The sequence below is a fragment of the Coloeus monedula genome, assembly GCF_965178545.1.
Source record: "Coloeus monedula genome assembly, chromosome: 1".
Classification (NCBI taxonomy): Eukaryota; Metazoa; Chordata; class Aves; order Passeriformes; family Corvidae; genus Coloeus; species Coloeus monedula.
Window position 1 is genome coordinate 64,759,631 of NC_138781.1, and position 21,117 is coordinate 64,780,747.

General features: G+C 38.2%; 1 protein-coding gene across 1 annotated transcript in view; it reads left to right on the top strand.

Moving 5' to 3' along the window:
* DCDC2 (doublecortin domain containing 2) overlaps positions 1–21,117 on the top strand; it is a gene marked incomplete at its 5' end in the record, with an annotated part of 54,384 nt that overhangs the window by 11,523 nt on the left and 21,744 nt on the right. The window contains 6 exons of the mRNA XM_082277249.1: positions 1,205–1,219; positions 7,548–7,624; positions 7,744–7,875; positions 12,769–12,912; positions 13,731–13,785; positions 15,260–15,455. Of these exons, the coding sequence (XP_082133375.1) occupies positions 1,205–1,219; positions 7,548–7,624; positions 7,744–7,875; positions 12,769–12,912; positions 13,731–13,785; positions 15,260–15,455 (619 nt within the window). The remainder of the gene's footprint in view (positions 1–1,204; positions 1,220–7,547; positions 7,625–7,743; positions 7,876–12,768; positions 12,913–13,730; positions 13,786–15,259; positions 15,456–21,117) is intronic.

Here is a 21,117-nt window from a genome sequence, read left to right on the forward strand (position 1 = left end):
AGTACATATTATCCTGTAAATCATGCAGCTGTTTAGTTGCTCCCTTTGATGGAGGGACACTTCTGGTAAGGAAATTAAAGGAATCAGATAGTGATACCATTTCTTAGCTATGGATGACTGGCAAGTGTCTTCATGGCGGCACTGTGAAAGTGGTGCCAGACCTCTGTCTTTAGCATATGTCTAGTTATTTAATGTACACTGAAAGGAAGAGAAAAGCTAAGAATGGGACATTTCTATTTGAACATATTCTCAAGTGCATAAAACATTTTTAGAAACTGAATATGCAGCCTGGCATGTTCAGAGGCCACTTAAAATGCTAATTAATGAACTGTATACTTTTCTTATATACAAGGATTGACTCTGTGAAGTGTCACATGCCTCTTGCAAGTAGCCAACAGGACATTGGGTAGTTTCCTGAGTCTGTCCCACTTTCCAGTCTATATTTTTATAGTAAGTGTGGAGAAGTATAGTGCAGCATTCATACAAGCAAACACTCTGTGCATGGGGATCAGTAAATATGTTCACACCAAGCAAAAGAAATAAACTTAATTTTGATACATCTCCATGTTAGGGATTATGTTTCTTACCTTTTACTAGTTAGCACATGTCTGAAGAATGAAGTGAAAACCATTATTTTTTGTCTGTGTACTTCAAACCAATGTGTGCATTGCTCAGAGTCTTTACATGAACAGCCATTCTCAATGATGGTTTCCCTTTAATGCCATATGTGTGACATTCTCTTCCCAATCTAACACTTCTTGGAGTTAGAAAGATTGCATAAGCCAGCCCATCCATAGTGTTCTAAAAAGGAGTGGCATGTTTTTTAGTTATTTAGTGAGTTTGACTCTGTGTCTTTTGTCAATGCGTATAAAAATGCCCATTAAAAAATAAATTGTGTTTCTACGAAATAGGTGTTTCCTGTGCTGTAATAGCTTTAGAAAACTTACTGTTCTAATTTGTTTTCATGTAGTCAGCTGAACATAAATGTAACAGAAATTTTTTTAATGAGAATTTTATTAAGGTGGTGTGTACATTTATGTATACTCACACATTATATTCAAGTACACACGTGTGGATATGCACAGACTAATTCAAAATGGTTTTCTTACAGAAACAATTTTTTGTATGTGTAGTATGACAGTATTCCTGAGGTAATGGTTTGGCTGCTGATCATTTTGCTTTGGTTCTGATTTTTTTCCAACAGTCAACACTGGAAGATGTAAGTACCTGAAGTAGATTGAGCAATGTGTTGTATATGTTTCTTAAGTGTTATGTTTGTGTTTGTTGAATTTGTAAATATTTAGAATATAGCTGTGTTTAACATATAAGGGAAAAAGATATCAGATGTTGTTAAAAAGCAGCTGTGAGGGCATGGATTTTTTTACCCTGCTTCAGTTGGATGCTGATGTGCTGTGTCTTTGTGTTTAAAAGAGCTGTTAGGAGACACTCAGAGCTAATCGCAAGTTCAACCCCAGTGTATTATGACCCAAGATGAAAGCTGGACTTTAAGGGACTCTGTAAAATGTGTTCTGAGATTCAAGTGTTTATACAGTCCTCAAACACCACAGAGTGATTCCCATTCCCAGAACCTAACCTGTGTTGAGTTTAGCTGTTTTGTTTTGCCCAGACTTTGCAAGGTGCTTTGCAAAGTCATTTCACAGATGGTAACTTCTCTCTGAAGCAAGGAAAATCCATACTGCTGTAAGAGGCTCAAGAAAAATCCATACTGCTGTAAGAGGCTCTGTGTGAAATAACTTTTTTCTTTATTTTTTTTAAAGAATAGAAAAATAAAAATTATGGTGGTTTTGAGTATCTGTGATCCCATGGTATATTTCCAACTGTGTGTAGCTCTTGTTGCCTTGCAAATTCTCATTGGATTGATTGCTTCCAGCTAACATAAAGTTTTCTCCGAGTTTCTCCTTCCTCCCCTGGACACTTTGTGTTGCTGCTGTGTGTTGTCGTGTAATACATCAGATAAGTATCTCATCACAAATTATGAGTTGTTGTCAACATTTGTCAGTAGGAAACGGAAGCTGCCCTTGAATGGGTCTTTTCAAACAAACTGAAAATGTACAAAATTTAAAGATAAAATCATAATGGGGTCAGATCACTGATTAATGTAAATCTGCTTACAGTTGCTGACGTAAATGGGAAAGTGCTGATTTACATCATCAGAGAATGTGGCTGGTGAAATGAAAAGAAAATAAAGGGGTTAGGGGGCTAGTAATGCTGGTGTCTTAATGTAAGCACAAACTTTCACCCAAGACCACTTTGTTGTTAATATGTAACTCTGCAGTGCCAGAGGGGTCAGGCTATTCCAGACACCAACACTGTGGTGCCTCCTACAAACACAACAGGAGCAGAACAATGTATTCTTTAATTAAACCCCGGGCCATGTCTTCCGCTGGGGTGGTTTAGTGGAACTCCATACACTTCAAAGGAATGAAATTGATTTACTATGGCTGAGCACTTGGTCTTTTATTAATGTGTACTTCTGTATTTTGAAATTAGGTACCTTGATTTTCGTGACCATAAATAGTTTAACACTGATCAGACAGAAGTTATTCTAAACTCTATGAACAGAACAGTCAGATTAATGAGAAGAAAGGTGTATAGTACGGAAGTGGTGGGTTTTTTCTTACTTCTTCTTTTCCTTTTTAATCACAGTGTAGTCTTTAATCACAGTGTAATCTTTATAAAACATGGCTTCAGAACAGGCTGGGATTGCTTATGCTGAATTTTTCAGTATTGTACTCAGAGAGCTTAATATAACATGCTGTAGCCAGAACATACATTGGGTGTCTGTGAGAGTTCTCTCTTATGCATCATGGAATTCTGCATTATGCTATGTAGCTTTATACTTGCATATACTTGCAGACTTGCCAGCTTCAAAATTAAAGGTGGTGTACACACCTCATTTGCAGCACCCCTGGTGCAGGCACTTTCCTCCATCTGTTTGGTTTTGTTGGTTTTTAATTTTGCTAATAAAATATATATTTTCTCCTTTCCTCTCTCTCGTTTGCAGACCAGAGTGTTCCTGTGTCCTGCATGAACACAGAGTTTATCTTTCTTTTGGCCCCTGAGCCAGACCAGGTGTAAAACATCTTCAAGAGGCAAGTTGTCCCAAAGACATTAGTTATCTCTCCTCTTCTAGACAAACATTAGCCTAAGCCTCTGTCAAAGAGCAAGTGGACACGAAAAAAAGATGTAGTACTCTTGTCCCTGCTGTTCATGTCAGGTGTGCCAAAAGACTTTCCAGAATTTTGTGCCACCAAGGTTCAGCATATTAAAAGCTCCTAGAAACAGATCTTGTAAATGCTAAATTACTTAATGGAATAATAGAATCTCTTAGGTCAAAAGGCACCTTACAGATCACCTGGTTCCATCCCCCCCTGCCATGGGCAGGAACACCTTTCACTAGACCAGGTTGCTCAGGGCTCCATCCAGCCTGGCCTTGAACACTTCCAGGGATGGGGCATCCACAGCTTCTATGGACAACCTTGTTCCAGTGCCTCACTACCCTTAACAGTCTAAAATTTCTTCCTAACGTCTAATCTAAACCTACCCTCTTCCAGTTTGAATCCATTCCCCCTTGTCACTACATGCTCTTGTAAAAAGTCCCTCTCCATCTGCCTTGTGGGCTCCCATCAGGTACTGGAAGGCTGTAATTAGGTTACCCAAAAGCTTTCTCTTCTCCAGGCTGAACAATCCCAAATTCTCATGGTCATCTTAGTATTCTCATGCACTGATTTTTGCAGTGTCACTTTTATCAAATGTATTAGTGCACTAATGTTCTTTTCATTTTTTTAATACAGAAGGTACATTGATTTAAACAGGCTTAGATAACCAATGCAAGTTTATATTTTGTTCTGGTTTAGGCCATTTTTAGATAGAACAGACAAATATTTAATCTTTGCCCAAGCTCATCTCATGTTATAATCCCCTGCAGTTTGCTTGTTTAATAGCAGGCCTCACTTGTAAGGCCACAGAAGGCTGCCAGAAATGTTAATGACCCTCAGAGAGCAACCTAAAAGACAAACTTGCAAGTTGATGCCTCAGTATCTATTATTGGCAGAAATACAATCCTTCAAATAATAAATGAGCTTTTAACATCTGTCAGATTATTGTTTTCTCAGGATTCTTGTGACTGGGCTATGTGCAATCACTTGATGGCCTTCTGAGGCGCGTACACCAAAATTAATGGTTTCATCACCCTTCAGGAACAACTAAGTAGTGAGGCACACCTGGGGCGTCCTAAAGGGCTCCTTTATGCCTAGTGAATGCTTTCTAGCTGTTCCAGTAATGTGGAGCATTGGAACCTGAGTGTTGCAGGCTGCATCAGAGAACTTAGTTTGAGGGACTATTTGGAGAGACTGTGGGAGAGCTTGAGCAGCATAAGTGAGCATCAGGAATAGATGTGGAATCAACTTTTAGAAAAAGTGATTTATAACTTTACTATTTATGTATTGGATATTTTATAGGGGATTATCCTGGCAACCTACCAGCTACAAAGAAAGGTGTAAGGGCATCCAAGGTTCAGTAACTCCCATTTTGTGTGCAACCTATATTCAGAGCCTGGACATTAGGACCTGATGCTATGGAAGTAGATCAGTATTATTTTAGCCTTCAGTAGCATACCCTTTAGAAAATTACTTTTTTTTTTTCTGTATTCTGAAGCTCTTTATTAGATTGCTTATGCTGAGAAAATAACCCTTTAATGGCTGACAGCGGCAAAAGAAATGTTTTGAGATGTTGTAGTTTAAGGTGTATTTTCTTTTCTTTCCAGTAAATTTTCATTTCAAATTTTGGTGACATAAATGACCAGTTTTGCTCTGAAGAATATGCTTTAAATGTTTCTGCAAGAATGGCTGTGCTGGTTTGGACAAATTTGGAGGAAAATATCCCCTGAGAGAAGGCAGGTTACAACCATCCCTCCCCCCACCAGGTTCAGGAAAAAAGAAATTTTCCTTGGGGGAAAGTGAAAGAGATAAAAACTATTTATTTAAAAAACACACTGGAAAAGGATAATAATGCTAAATAATGAAACCTCTCACTGTGGAGAGAAACCTGGGGAAATTTCAGAGTCCTTCCGTAGGTGTAATCTCTCTCCTTGTTGGAGCTGAGTTGTGAGCCCACCTCCAGGGCCTTGGTGGAAAATTCTCCTGGTGTGTTCTGATGTTGAAACAGTCCAGAAGAGAAGAAGGGAAAAACTGAAGTCCCAGGAAAACAAAGTTCAACTCTTCGTCTCTCTCTGGAGAAGAGGAGCCGAAAGCTGGCAGAAAAGCAAGCTGGGTGCTTCCTCTGCTCTTGCTGCTGCAGAAGCAGAGGAGTCTGTGTATCTGTGTCCTTGAACAACTGCTTTGAAAAGTTCACTCGGTTTTTCCCTCTCTCCCCTCTCAGGCTCAGTTTAAAGGCACAGAAAGGCATAAAGTTAATTTCTGGGCATAGAACAGTGATAGCAGGTACACATCATAAAGTCACCCCAAGACAATGGCTGAGCTCCTAAGTTATTTGGCAGTTCTCAAAAAAATGTCTTTGCCTCCCCTAATGAGCTGTATGATAAAAACCTCTTACTCTCTTTCCTCTAGTCTGTAGTACTACTCTGTAGTAGTAGGTGTGAATCTTCCACCTGATTGAGATCACACTGGAATTAACAGCAAGACTGTGAACTGCAGTTACCTTAGGCATTAGTGCATATCTTATGTACAGTCTAGTACAAAATTTCTCTTGGTATGAGGCCAAGACAAACATGCATCTAGAAAATAGATCTCAAGGAGTAAATGCACTGCCTAGTGAATTGCTTGCGTAAAGGGAAGGTCCCCAGCCATTCCAGGAGTCTGCTTCCTAGTCTGGTCTGCAAGCAGTGCTGGCTTGATGCTGCACTAACATCTTCTTTGCTGTCTCTCCTGTTGTAGATGTCTCTGGACAAAATATCCCTTTGCACTGAGCTTCAAATCACTGTGCCCTTCTGGTGCTGATTGCTTCTGTTTAGTCTTTGTAGCTGTGCAAAGGCTAATTCTGCATTTCTCCATCCATGACCAATGTGGGCTTTTCTGTCCTCTGAGTCTCTCAAAAAACAGATGTTTGAGAGGGCTACACAGCTCACAAAGGTCTTTGAAAAACAAAAAGTTGAAGTGAGTTGAATTCAGAATAAATATGCTTCTTCTTTAGCAGACACTGAAAACAGACTTTGTTCTACAGATTTACCTGTTGTTGTATTTTACTTGAAGTGATTGTACACTAAGGAGTGCCAGTATTGCTTTTGTTTTCTTGGTTCCTTTTCTCCCAGGTTTGCTCTCTTACCTCCAGAATTTATGTGCTTGGCATAGAATTTGCAGTGTGGAGCTCTTTGAGTTGTGTGGAAAGTTAGATTTGATTATTTTAATAATAATTTTTAGCCTGTTTGGAATATGTAATAGGTTGAGCACCTCTCTTTTCAGTGTATGCAACAGAAAGATCTGGACAGCATTCCAGTTGTTACTAAATGAATTTATGTGAAAATTCAAGCAAAGACTAAAAGCACTGGAGTTCAGACCATTTCCCACAAATTAAATGAAAAGTACTGGTTAAGTTAGCACAAAGTGTGATAGAACTGCAACACATCATGTCATTAGACACTGTCATTTACACAGTGACTGGAAAATTGCCAGTTTAAATAAACTTTGTACATCTGTTTGGAAGCATGTCTCTCTGCATACCGGCTGCTTAATCCTTTAAGCTTATATGGTATTTTTTTTTAGAAATGTAGCCAACTTGTTAATGCATGTACTATAACTCTTGAATGTTTGTTTGGGTTTAACACCTTATTTTGATTTGCTAATGATGAAGAATTAAAAAAATCTTCCTAATGATTTTGGAGTTTGTGTTTATCCTTTTTTTTTTTTTTTTTTTTAATAATGAACTTTCTGTTCATTATAATGACCTTAATGTTGATCTCAATGCATTGTGTGTTCAAAAGGGTACCGTGATTAATGCTGGGAATTAAGTAGCCTGTGTACTATCCTGAAGGCTAAAAATCTGTGGTTCACCTTAGTTTTGAGTCATTGCCCTAAAATGAGCAGAGTGTTCAGGAACCTTTCTAAATTGCTGGTGGATTTGGATGTAAAGATCTGGACAAGACCAAAAGTAGTTATTATAGTAGCAGAGAGATCTAGAGAGAGATCTAGCAACGGCATTTATTGTTAAAAAGAGAAGATTGTTTAACTGCCTGCACCATGGTTATAAGTAATAAAAACTAAGAGAGCAAGAACAGCATTTGGGAGTTTTTCTTTGTGTCTGTAGGACAGCCAAAGATGTCCATACAATTCTGCCTTCTCAGGGCAAACCATAGGTTGTCCCATGGTGCACTGTGGTATACTGTGCTGTGGTTGTTATTCATCACACACGTAAACCCGCAGCACTAATTATGTGTGCTATGTAGAAGGTGAAGCTGGAATGGAATAAAATGCATGCTTTAAAGGCATGCTGTCCTACTTGCTGATGGTGGTCAGGGTAAGCTTTTTCCAAATGTGAAGACTGCGTAATTTCTAATTATTTTGTTCTTGCAGGTCAAGCCAGTTACTCACAGTAGGATCACCGTGTCAGCACGGTTTCGAAAGCCTCTCCAGGAGCCCTACACTATTTTGTAAGTAGAATTTTCACTTAGTGAATTGCCATTTCGGGGGTGGTGGTAGTGGTGTGTTCACTTCAGATGAGCTTTGTTTAAAGTGCTCCTCCAAGTTATTTTACTTTGTTTTATTTCAGCCTGGTTGCTAATGGAGATGTTATTAGCCCTGCAGTGCGCCTCCTCATTCCCAGGAAAACACTGAATCACTGGGATCATATTCTTGAAATGGTTACAGGAAAAGTAACCCTCAGAAGTGGAGCTGTTCACAGGTATCAGGAAGTTGAATATTTGCAAGATACATTTGGTATGCCTAGATATGTTTCTAAAGCTCCATAGGTAGATATAATGGATCATTCCTATTTTATGGGAAGTTCCACTGTAAGAAAATTAAAATATGTCAAAAAACCACAAAGTGGAAATACGTTGACTCCAAATAATTTCAGGTTTCATTTCAACTGCTATTTAAAAAGAATAACCTCAATTTGCTTAAACTGTTATTTTAAAATTAATATTAATTAATTAGTTAGCAGGCCTGTAATAATACAATAATAATGCAATATACTTAGTGCTAATAATTAAGTTATATGTCAGAATAAAATAAATGAGTGTGGTAAAGTTGGTGAAGATGTTTGGAATGTGAGATACATGTGATGTGTGTTACTTTTTAATTTTGGTAATTCTTTAAATTCATTGGGGCAAGCAATTTCAAGGAAAATACTATAGATTCTTTAGGGTTTGTATACCTGGGCTAAGACTAGGATGTGCTTAATATTCAGCCCTTAGCCTCCTAATAAAAGCCAAGGCCAAAATTGTTTTTGGGGTTTTCCAGTTCCAGTGTTTCAGCTGGTCTGAGTTGTTGTGGTATCCGAGGAATAGGAAGTGACCTCTTGGATAGGTAGGTTTCAGTCCCTTAAGGCTTTTGCAATGTAAAATCAGTTACCTAAATTGGTATGTGGTAGTTGTTACAAGTTTTAGAGCAAAATGATAGACGTGATGTCCCTGAGAAACTGTGCAATGTAAGTGGGCTGTCAAGGTGTGCAAGCAAATTACCGACATTCCAGTGTTGCCCCATGCAGAGCACATTACAGAAATCTCTTCATCAGGTGGGAAAGGGCCTTTTGTGGAAAACCATTCTTCACAGCCTAGGCAATGTCTGAGGCTAAGCTTGCAAAATCTTTCTCAAACCAGTGAACATAAGGTAGTCTTTTAGTTCTGATTGCTTTCTCTGAGCTGATACAGGTGAGAGAAGATTAAGGTAATGCTATCTGTTGATGATTAGCTCTCATCAAGTTTTTCCTCTCAGCCCTGCACTTACTTGCTTCTATTAGCTGGCTACTTAGGACTTTTACTTGCAGTAAAGTAAACCTACATGTGTTGAAGCTTTCTGGATCTGTTTCTCAGCTAGTGTAACTCAGAAGTGAACAAAGTGAGAAAAGACATTTACAACATACCAATTCTTTCTGCTCTCAGGTTGTTTAGCAATTTAAAAATCTTTCACATTTTATTCTCATTACTTGGTGCTACTCTGGTGAAACTGAATGTTGTACATGAAAGCATTCAATAGATAACTAAGATACCTTTTGAGAAGTTCCCTTCAGTGCTCCCCTTTAATCCTTCAAAAATAAGATAATGTACATGACATTTTTAATTATTTAATGTTTTCCCCTTGCTGGTTTTTTATTAACTCAGTTTTCATTTTCTTTTCCTTAAAATACTAGAAATACATATTAAATCTGTTAGTAAAGTCATAATTGTTGTCTGGTAAGTTACACATTACTTTCTGGGTTTTACTGAAACTATGTTAGCATTAGGGGAGATCTGGTAAGACCACTGATGCTGGGAAGATATAATTTCTCATTAAAGAAGGAGAAGTGGACTTACAAGAGCCTGCGTTATGTACCTGGCAGTTTTTTCTTTTACATGTTATTAAAAGACTTTAAAAAGCTAAAGTCTTAGAGTTTCACATGGGGCTTTTTAAAAAAGAAATTATTGATCACCCTGATCAGCATAGGGATGTAAGCAAGAAATATGAGAGAGGAGATGATGAGAAAGCAGCTTTTCTCCTTGCCAAATTGCTGATGGGGATGGGGTGCAGCAACCCAATGGGCAGGTACTGGGTGCATCAGCAGCTGGGAATTTGGGGATATTGTCCCAGAAGTTGTGTCTTTGCTGTCTCCCTTGTCAGCCTGTACGCTTCCTTTGTTTTGGCTGTCACTTTTTAGCTTGGATTCAGGAGGGAAAATGGAAATCCACTGACATCTCACAAGGCAGACCTAGATCAGCCTCAGAAGAAGTGACCGCAAGGACATTTTTGTTACATGATACAAGCCAGAGAGAACCCAGCTGGTCTGTGAATGGTTGTGGACAAGTGGGTGGGTAAAAATTGTGGCTTCAAAATTCAGAAATTGTAAAAAAGTAGCTTCAGAAATTAGAATCACAAAACTTGTGTATGCTTGTTATTTGTTTGAAGATCCATTTTTTAAAAATGCATTTTTGATTTCACTTTCATCTTCAGAGACTGATTATGTTTGATTTCACTATTGTGATTATTATTTTCAGGGTGAAAAATACAATTAGAGATTGCCAGCTGATCTGTAACATTTTTGTGAGTTATGTTAAACAAACAACTTCCGTGCTTTAAATATAACATTAAAACACAAGCAAAATGAAAGATCGAGAACAAAAAAACCCAGTCATTTTGTATGTACCCCTCTACAAATACATAAACAATTCTTAAACTGTGGTACACTGATTTCCTGTTTTTCCCCCCAAGTTCCCAAAGCAAAGTGCAATCTAGCAGAACACAGTGAGATTAATTCAGAAATAGGCTTCCTGCTGATTTTCCGATAGCTTGTTTTATTTTCACTGTTTGTGTGTAACTGATGTTGACTCTGTGGTAGTGAAACATAAATTGCTCTTTGAATTGCTGGCATGCCTGTGGAGTGTTTGCACTATGAAGTAAATTTGAGTAATACAAACGGAGTGCTCCAGAGTTAGCATACCTCTTCTCAAGGAAGCAGCAATGTGATCTAGATTTTAAAAAAGCTGCAATTTCACCTTTCAGAATTTTCAGTCTTTGCACTTAAAAATGTGTTGCCATGAGGCAGGAGACACAGAAAATTAGGGTACTTTCATGAGGGTAATACAAGAAAGATGTGGACACGCTGGAACAAGTGCAGCAAAGGGCCACAGAGAGGAAGGGCTTGAAGATAACTTGGCGTATGAGGAGGGCTGAGACTCTGCAGCCTGAGGAACAAAAGGCTCAGGAGGATCTTTTAAATGTGTGGATCTTTTAAATCTTGAGGTTCATAGGGTGTCTTAGGGAGAAGTTTAGTCCACACACCCCATTCCTCTGTAGGATTCATGAAGAATCGTTAAAGATCTGAAGAGACATTTTTTAGTATTGGCCAATTGTCTACTGGTAAACTGACCAAGCAGGTTGAAAATGGCTTTTCTGGACTTGAATAAGTCAAACAAATGGTATCCAAGCCTGAGGCATTGGCTACGGTTACCCAAACATTGGTTTTTGGTTGACTCACAGGCAGGATCATGTTACTTAAGGCAAATAATGAAATAATAAGGCACAAGTATGATACCTGATTCAGTTTCATGTTTTTCTTTGGTTTCTTTTCTCAGTCTTGTTTTGAGACCAGCCAATTGTAAGGCACAAAAGTTGTTTCCTTAGCATTCATACATACCTGGTGGGAATGGGTGAAGAAGACAGAGCCAGGCTCTTCTCAGTGGTGCACAGTGATAGGCCAAAAGGCAATGGGCACAAAATGAAGTACAGGAAATTTCACTTTAACAGAAGAAAAAGGAAATTTACAGTAGTGGTCAGCAAATAGGGGAACATGTTGCCCAGAGAGGCAGTGGAATCTCCATCCTTGCAGGTGTTCAAAACATACCTGGAGACAGTCCTGCTCTAGTTGCTCTTGCTCTGCAAGGCATGATTGAACTAGGTGGTCTCCAGAGGCCTTGTTCCACCTCAGATATTCTGTGATTCCTGGTTCAGTAAAGTGCATGATTTTCTTCTGTTTATTCAGGGTTATGCCACCATATGTATCAATTTTAAAAGCTCTTTCTCTATTAAACTGAAAATTTTTGCATGTTATAAGTCAAGGGTGTACTCAAGGTAGCCTCTTGATATTCTTCCCCAAATGTTCATTGTATAGTTGTGTATATATTTTCACATCTTCTTTCATTGCGTTGAAATTTATGACTGTAAACTTACAATATAATAGTTCCTGTAGAACACTTCTAGAAAGTCAGTTAAGTTAGCCATTCAACATTCCTGCATTTAAGACTTAAATGAAAGTTGTTATTGTTGACTTTTAAAATAAATATAAATATTGTTGAGTTTTGGACTATACTTTGTAGGAAAGAGCTAATTTATTCTTGAATGTTCCCTCCTTACTCACTGTTTTGACCATGCTAAAATAAAACCACAAACTTGACAAGGAAGTAAATTCCCCCCACCAGTCCCTGATGCATTTATTTCTTCTCAAACAGAAGTCATTGTGGTAAGAATCTACCTGGTGTAATAGACATATTTATTACTGATAGGTGCCCAAGATACATGGCTTCTTGTTTTGATGTAGTACTGTATTTCCTGTTACTCCCACTAGGTCCCAACCTTCTGATATATACAATATAACAATATAAATGCAATATTTTTGGCATGGTCTGTGTTAGGTGCACGGGTCCTGGGCTTTCAGTTGTGAATGCCTTGTTCTTCCCAGGTTACTGCATAGTTTCTGGAGCACAGATGGAAGGTGGAACTTGGTAGGAGAGGGGGTCAGGAACTCATGGAATAGATCCCTTCCAAGGTATCAGGGGAAAGGTATTGAAGACCTTAGAAGTATAAAGTAATTTATTTATTTTTTTAGAAATTATAAGAGTATTTCATCTATTATAGCACTTCATACTTCATTAGTTTTATATAAACTGTGATTTAAGTAAGGTTTTGGTTTTTTTGGTTGGTTGGGCTTTTTTTTTAGATGTAGTTACTGATCATTGCATGGCATCTACTCTACTTTATTGGGTTTCATAACTGGAAACTAAACATAGATTTAGTGAGTTTAGATTAACATAGCTTTCAATGCTCTTAATACACCTAACTGAATGTTAAGGTTTATTATATTAAGCATTTTCATATTTTTCAGACTTTACACTGTAGATGGAAAACTTGTTCAGGATGGGTCAGACTTGGAGAATGGGCAAATTTATGTTGCAGTGGGTAGAGAGAAGTTTAAGAAGTTGCCGTATGGTGATCTGCTGTCCAAATCTACAACGAGAAGGCCACAGGGGTAAGTTCTAAAGGTGTGTGATACATTTCTCCTGTGTTTGTGTGTGTCAATTTGTTTACAAAGTGCCACCAGTAAAGTATGAAATTATTATTCCGAGAACAATGCATGGGTGGGTATGGATGCAAAACTTTATTTGCAGCTTCTGAGAAAGTTGAGATAAGAATAAAAAAAGCAAAAATGGAAATTCAGAAGACCAATTCATCTCATAAGCATTCCCTTGATCATGTATCACAAAATTAGTGTCAGAGAAAACTTAATCCAAGTCAAAGTAATCCTGTTTTTTTTCCTTAGGGTACAAATGTGTACAGCTGAATGAGATTGGGTGTAGCTACAGCAGTTTAGGTATACTCTTGCTTAGTAATGTTTTGTGAAACATGTACTCCCTTAAGTTTGTTTTATATTTGGGTCTGGTTTTTTGTAGGCTAGAAAAGTCACATAATAGAGTCCTAAACTGGGTGTCTGTATGGAGAAACTTTTGCTTTTTGTACCTTTGGAAAACATGAAACCATTTCATTGAAATAAATGGAAAGAAATTGTAAGGAGCATTCACACAGTAATTCATTGGATACTGCTCTACAAGTTTTTGGTATTTAGAGAATGCATTGTGAGGTAATGCACTTGTTTGAATAAGTTAATGATTATGCATTTAAACATAGTCCAGTAAACAGAATGAGTGATGCTTAGTGAAAACACACAATGAAAAAAGCTATTACCTCTGTTGCCATAGCCATCTTGGTGTTATCTGCCTTGATTATAGATACATAGTGTCTGTGCTAGTGACAGTGTACACAATTCTAAGATACGGCTTATTTCTGCAGTTTCAAAACCTCGGTACTACCTCCGATTGTGGGATCTCGCAAGTCTAAAGGCAGTGTAAGTATCAAATTTCTAATTCAGCTGAATTCTGGCAGATGGAAAGTCCCTGTCCTTTGGGTTTCAATTAAATCTGAAGAGAAAAAATTCCACAGCCACCTGGTGGCATGCTTATTAAAGCTTGATGAATCTGGAGCTATTTGCAGTGCCAATTAGACAGAAGAAATCTGAGAAAATATTATTGTGGTAAGGGCTGCTTTGTTTTTTATAAAAGCTTCCATAGCAAAGATCAGCTTCTGCTTGGGCTCTTTCCTATATACCTGTTTATATCTATTTGTGTATGTATTTATTCAAGTTATACACCTAAAGGAAAAACACAGAACCTTTTACAAAACATTTTGCAGAAAATGGTGTTCCTGAATGCTGAGTCTGAAAAACACCCTAAACCAGCTTGCAATCTGTTTTGTTCTAGGTAACCACTACATACAGAGCTTGATCCTTCACTGCTTTGTATCCTGTATAGCTATTTATATGTGTACAAAATGAGTCATAGAACCATTAAGGTTGGAAAAGATCTCCAAGGTCATCGAGTTCAATCTCTGACCTATCACCCCCATGTCAACTAACCATAGCACAAAGTGCCACGTCCAGTTGTTTCTTAAACACTTCCAGGAGTGGTGACTCTGCTTTGCTCAGCCTGTTCCAATGCTTAATCACCCTTTCAATGAAGGAATTCTTCCTCATGTCCAACCTGAACTGCCCTGGCATAGCTTGAGGCCATTTCCTCTTGTCCTGTTGCTTGTTGACTGGGAGAAGAGGCTAACCCCAGCTTGCTACATGAAGAGTCCTCTGTGGATTTACAACAGTGCCAAAACAGAATATAAGTACCTATTTTCACCAGTTCTCCACAAGTGCAGTTTACTGTAAAAGTACAAGACAGCAGAGAGTCAGACTCAGTCTGTCTTTATAATTGTGGTAGTTGATCATGTCCACTGACTGTTTACAAAACAAAACAAAAAAATGTCTCTGGAGCCTCCAAAGAGAAATAAGTGGTAAAATATACAAATTTCTGTTCCATTCTATTGAATGTGTTACTGCTCTATGAAGACTGTCATTCTCCTCCAGCTTCTCTTGACACTTAGAATAATGCCCATGTCTCATTCACACAGACAGTGATTTATTAACAAATCATATTAACGTGTTACATCTTGTGACTGTCCACACATATGGATGAGAGATAGCTGCATATAATATGCATGCATGCATGGATTCATCTAGCCACTTTTCATTAAATGAAACATTATTTTCTTATAATAAATACGTGATTTTTCTCCTGGAAGCTGTTGAGAATTTAATTGGTGAGATCATACAGTAAGTTGATAGGATATACTTTTCTGGATAATTTAAGATATCACTTAAATGTACTGATTGAAAATTATTATTCTTCTTTAACACCTGATACCAGTCCTTAATGAAATTTTAAAAATAAGCTTTTTAATTTGCATCACTGATAATTACACACTCTTCTTTTCAGGGAAATGATCGGCAATCTAAATCTACCATTGGATCCAGTGACCGAGCAGAAAACAATTCCTCACCTCAGCTTCCCAAAAGGAAAGACAAAAAAAGCCAGAATCCAGAGAATTCTGTGTCCAGACGACACTTTTCTAACCAGTCTACAAAAGTAAAACAGGCAGTAAAAGCTTCCACAGGAGTCCTTCAAGATAATGGTCAGTACTGAGACAAACACTGTTGTAGCATAGTGGCTTCGGGTCTTCAGTTAAACCAGTGGAATACTAGAATAACACGCTTGAATAGTTCCTGAATTGTCCATTTACTCTGGCTAGCTGGAATTGCCAAAGTTCTTTCTGCTTAGGAAATGCACTTGTGTGTAGCCACTACATTCCTGGCCTTATTTACAGAGCACAAGAGGCTGGTGTATGATTTTCAGTATACCTTGGAAGTTAAGCTAATATGGTTCTATCTCAATGCTTTTGGTAAAGGAAAACAAAAGATATATTTTGACCTTTTCCCCACTGTTCTGCCCTGCATAAACGTGAGGAAAAGGAGCTGGTGTTCTCAAACTCAAACTCTCAAACCCTCGCTGTCCCTGAGGATTCCTGGTTACCTGCCTGGCTCTGTGTAACAAAATGACTAGACCCTGGGGGAAGAACACAGACAGAAACTCCAGTTAGCTGATAGCTGCTGAGACTAATCACACAGCAGAGGTGCTGGAGGCTCTTTCAGAATTTGCCCTGCTCTGTGCTGTGACAGTAGTGGCAGCAATTTGCAAATTTAGTCATAAACATCCTCTTTGAGAAATGGTTTTTCTTATCTTATAGTGTGATATTTCCCTTCCCCCCATTTTTTTTAAGAGCTAGAATATATATATATGTATGTATAGCCATATTTGATAGATAGACATATCGAGGGACATATTTGTCTCTGTATTTAATGCTGTTGCTGCTCCACCTGCTGACAGAATTGGTTGGAAAACCACTAAGTTTATTGAAGAAGTGACTGCTTGCTTCTCACTTCAGCTTTCCATGCTTTGTGAGTCTTGTGTAACTAGGAGAAGCTGTTCAAGGCAGCAGATTCTCTAGTTTGAGCTCAAGTGCATGTTCAGAGAAGCTCTTGGTTTCTTCTGTGATCCTCTGTTTTTCCTCCATACATTAACACCTGTTAGTAAAAGTGGGAGTGGGCAGTTGTAGCCAGGTGCGGCTCAATCTCTTCTCCCAGGTAACAAGAGGATGAAAGGAAATGACCTCAAGTTGCACCAGGGGAGGCCTAGATTAGGTATTAGGAAAAACTTCTTCATGGAAAGGGCTGTAAAACATTGGAACAGGCTGTCCAGGGAGGTGGTGGAGTCACCGTCCCTGGAAATACTCTAAAAAGTATGATATGGCACTCAAGAACAAGGTTTAATAGTGAATGGTGGTGGTGGTGCTGGGTTGATAGTTAGACTTGATGATCTTAAAGGTCTTTTCCAACCTTAACTATTCCATGATTCTAACTCTTGGGAAATTAAAGTCTTTTCACTCACTTCTGACCCTGTTTGGGAGCTCCACTGTAGTCAGAACTTTGGGAGCTTGTAGCGGAGTAGTTAAAAGAAAAGGTACTACACTGACTCCAAATGGTCACCTCCTACAAAGTTGTTGTCTTTTGTGCATTGTGTTCTGGTCACACCTCAAGATGGAGTGACCTGAGGCAGAGGCCAGGCAGGCTGTAGGAGCTGTGAGCTGTGCTGCAATGTGAGTATCCTCTTGCCCAGTCAACCCTCATTGTCAAAGACTGCCCTTGTCAGAAAGCCAGGGTTATACCTGCAGAAGTCAGCATTATACCATGGTCCTTATCATTTATCTATCTCATATAGTACAGATGGTAACCTTTTATCCCATCCACACTCACGAGGTGTAAAGTAGCGTTTCAACAAACCATCAGAATGTTCCACCATCCTTTGCTTGGGGATAATAAGGTATATGAAAAATGTATTCGATAACCTCCTTTCTGGCCCAGTGCTGTACCATCACGCTGGTTAAGGGTGATCTGTTATCACTCTGTGTGTAATCTGGAACAGGAAGACTGGAAAACCAGTTACAGGGCCCTGAAATTTTTTTAGCAGGTAGGGGATTCGGGAGTTTTAATGTCAACTCTAATTTTTTTTTACCAAGGTTTTTGCCTTTCCCTTGAATTCTTTTAATTGTTGTTTTACCTGGCCATTTTGATACCATAAAGACAATTTTTCTTTCCTTTATTTACTATCTAACATGCTTAGTTTATTTCATAATTTTTTCTCTTTATTGCCATGCAGCCTTTAAGTATAATCTGCAAAACTGTAGTGTGCTTAGTATTAAAATAATGGAAGTGTGTTGAGAACAGAGCAAAGAATATTGGGGGGTTTTTACATTTTAAGCATTTTAAGTATTCATTACAAGTTAATGTGAATGCTGTGCTACAATTGTGGAACAAGAACATTTAATTTAGTTAAAAGGGAAGAAAGCCAACAGGAAAGAAAGTAAACCGGGAAACTGGACAAATCTTGTTGAAAACTAAAGAGCTGTTGTTTCATTTTTAACAAAAAAAGCTTCATTGAAATTAATGTTTAAAGATACTGAGCTATGGGCTTCAGAATACAAGTAAGTGGGGATGGCTTCCTCTGGCAGCCAGACATTCTGTGTGCATACTTGTACTTATCCTGTGCCTGTATGCTTTGTTTACATGTCTGCTGAGGACCCATCATGCTTCCCTTTGGGTTTGGAAGGAGCTTATGCTGCTGGGTCAATATGTTGGGATCCAAAGGACAGGCAAAGGGTACATTCCCTCTTCTGGGGGTACTGCTTCACCTGTTGTTTTCAGTACTTCTTCATACACTGAAGACCTGCATTAACATCCAGTCCAAGTTGAAACGGTGGAATACAGACTGTGCAAGCTCTTCCCCTTCTCCTAATGTGTGTGCTTTTAGTGGTCTGAAAAGTCTCCCTGTCAGCAGAGAATCTCCCTTACTCTGTCCTGGTTTGTTACCTTGTCTCTGGGTGAGATGGACCTCCACAGTGGCTGTGTGGCTAGTGGGGCTGCTGATGAAAATACCTTTAAAAGTGGTAATCAGGTTGCTTTATTCTCTCAGCTGACAGTGAAATTAGAAATCTAGTTTAGACTGAGTGGTGAAGTATTGGGTGAAGTATGAAGTAGGTATGTAATTGCTGCCTTGCTGCCTTGAATTATGACATTTTCAGGTTCATTTTAGAGTGAGGAGTCTTATTCTGAAATGGAGATTTACTTTTGATGGAGAACTAGAAGCCAGCTCCTGGAGCACAGTGATAATGGTGGCTCCCAAGTACTGTTTTGATCAGTACAGCTCCACTGTCTGTTCTGAAGGCTCAATGCAGTTCCTCAAATGGTGTTGCGGTTTTATTCCAAAATACTCCTTCAAATTCAAAGGCTTTGGATTGAGTAAGGGAAGCATTTATCATCATCTTAGGAATTTTATTTAATTTTAATTATTCTTTTATTTATTTTTTTCCTGATGGACAGTGAAAAAGACTTTCAGCATTTTAGTTGGCTGCACTTGGCTGTCACTGATAAGGAATTAATTAATTTTAATCTGAAACCAATAAACTGCACAGTGAGTTTACACATGCATATTTTGGTGTGTATGGAAATAGATAAAAAGGAAATATTCATACTAGAGAATGTATCCTGTATTCTTTGCTGTCCTTTTCCCTTCCAATTTAGCATTGTGTGGAATCTTCTCTTGAGTGCTAGACTGTTTGCAAGTGATTGTTTCCTGGGTCCTAACATCTGAAGAATTATGCACATAGTGTATTTAAGGCTTAACCTAATCTTCCCACTGAGTTTACTTGGGCTAGATGTGTATTTACTTTGAATTTATTTTTTTAATACGCTGATAATTTCACCAGCATTTATGCCATTTATATTACAACTGATCCATGTCATAATCCTCTTAAATCAAGATGATTAAAGAGTTTCTTAGAGTTGAAAGCTCTTTGTGGAAGATTTAAATTCACCACTTCTTAGGGCAAATCCAGTAGATTGTGAGCTGATGCTTTGGTGTTTGTGACCTGTAAGGCACACTATTAATGTTATGATTGGGCTCTCTCTGCGCTCGAAGGAGCCTTAATAACATTGAATATATTGCATGCAACGGTAATTGAACTGGAAATGTGAGGTTTAGAGCTTAGAATGGTGCATCTGGTTCAGCAGAATTCAAGTTTATGAAAGTAACACCAAAGGTACATTTAATTATCAGCAACTTGGTTTGAAGTTTTAAAAAGAAAGATGGCAAACCACCAAAAAACCCCAATCTATTAATTTTTTCATTTGTACTGTATCTTGTAAAGAGTACATGTAGGAAGTTGATCAGGAAAGCAGCAATTCAGAAGTGTAGCAGAAAATTCTTGGAGGGGAGTACCCTCATTTAAAGCCTATTCCATTCAAATACAGTAGTTTAATCATGGTCCCATGGCTTGCAAAGTAACTCCCTACATAAACTATAAAACAAGTTCTGGAGTTAATAGACTGTGAAGTTTGAATTTTTGCTGTGATTTGGAAAAGTCATAGAGTGGAGATGGGCTTAGCCACTCCACAGTTTTTCAGATCTATTTTTGAGTATTATGAGGTCTTAGAAGTTAGCAGTCATTTCAATTTCCTGGTTTTGTTACTGGCTAAAAAAAGGAAGAAAAAGACCAGCCCTTATTTATAGGGAGAGCTGCACAGAACCCCAGGTATTGCTGTCCTGCTCTGAATTGGTTTCAGTAAAATTATGGACTTGCCAAAGAGTACAAACCTGGGCTGCTGAGTATCCGCTCTGCATTATGAGCTAAAACTGTTGTCCGTGTTTTCCTGCCGACAACTTTTAAGATTAAAAACCCATCTGTCATTAAAACATAGACCATGTCACTTCTGTATTGTAAAAGCAGATAAAAAGGCTGCTGAAGAAAGAGAGAGCTTCTCATTTGCAGAGATTTTACTAGACCTGTTGGCTTGTTCCTCATAGGAGACAAATCTATAGCAAGAAATGGGAACCCTTTTTGCTCTCGGTGTGTATTGTTACAGTACTGAATCATGGTAGCCAGAGTGTTCTAATGCCAGTGGGGAACTAAGATGATGGTAAACCTTGCAGCCACTTTCTTACTTTCTTCAAATACACAATGAGTTTCTTTGGATTTGCTTTCAGGGAAGTGAATACTTTGCAAAATGTTAAACGGGGGGGAAAAAAATTATATTTTTATATATATATATATATATATATATATATATATATATATACACTTAACATCAGGAAAGCATGTTGCTTGATTCCCAGCAGGAGGGTGTAAAAGTGTAGTGATGCTCAGTTTGGAATGATGGGACCAGGGCAGACATTTCAGGGCTTTTGCATTTGTTTTGTGACAGTTTAGCCCCTAGCACAGCTGTACTCAAGAGAAGGCTGAGTTATGGAACAGGCATGGAATTAAAAAAGGTGTGGCTGAATGAGAACTACTTTCTTAATTTCAAAATGCAAATAGTCTTAATGATCTGTTAATTTAAATCAATTAATAAATTGGATGCTTAGAAACATGGAGAGAAAATCAGATGAAGGACCAAAATAGGGAGAGGGAAGAAAAAGCCCTTGTATTATGACACTCAGTCCTTTGTTTTTGTAGTTGTTGATGTATAAAGATGACTGACTTATTGCAGCTTTTCCTTTGCTCCAGCATTACCATATTTCCTATCAGTAAAGGAGAGTGCTGCATACAAGGACAACCTCTAGAGGTCATCAGATGTCAGCATTCTATAATGGCATCAAATTGTATTAGAAATACAAGATTTTCTAAAGAGAGGAAGCAATTGCTTAAAAGCTTGAGACTGTAACAGTATCAAGTGAAGAAAAAT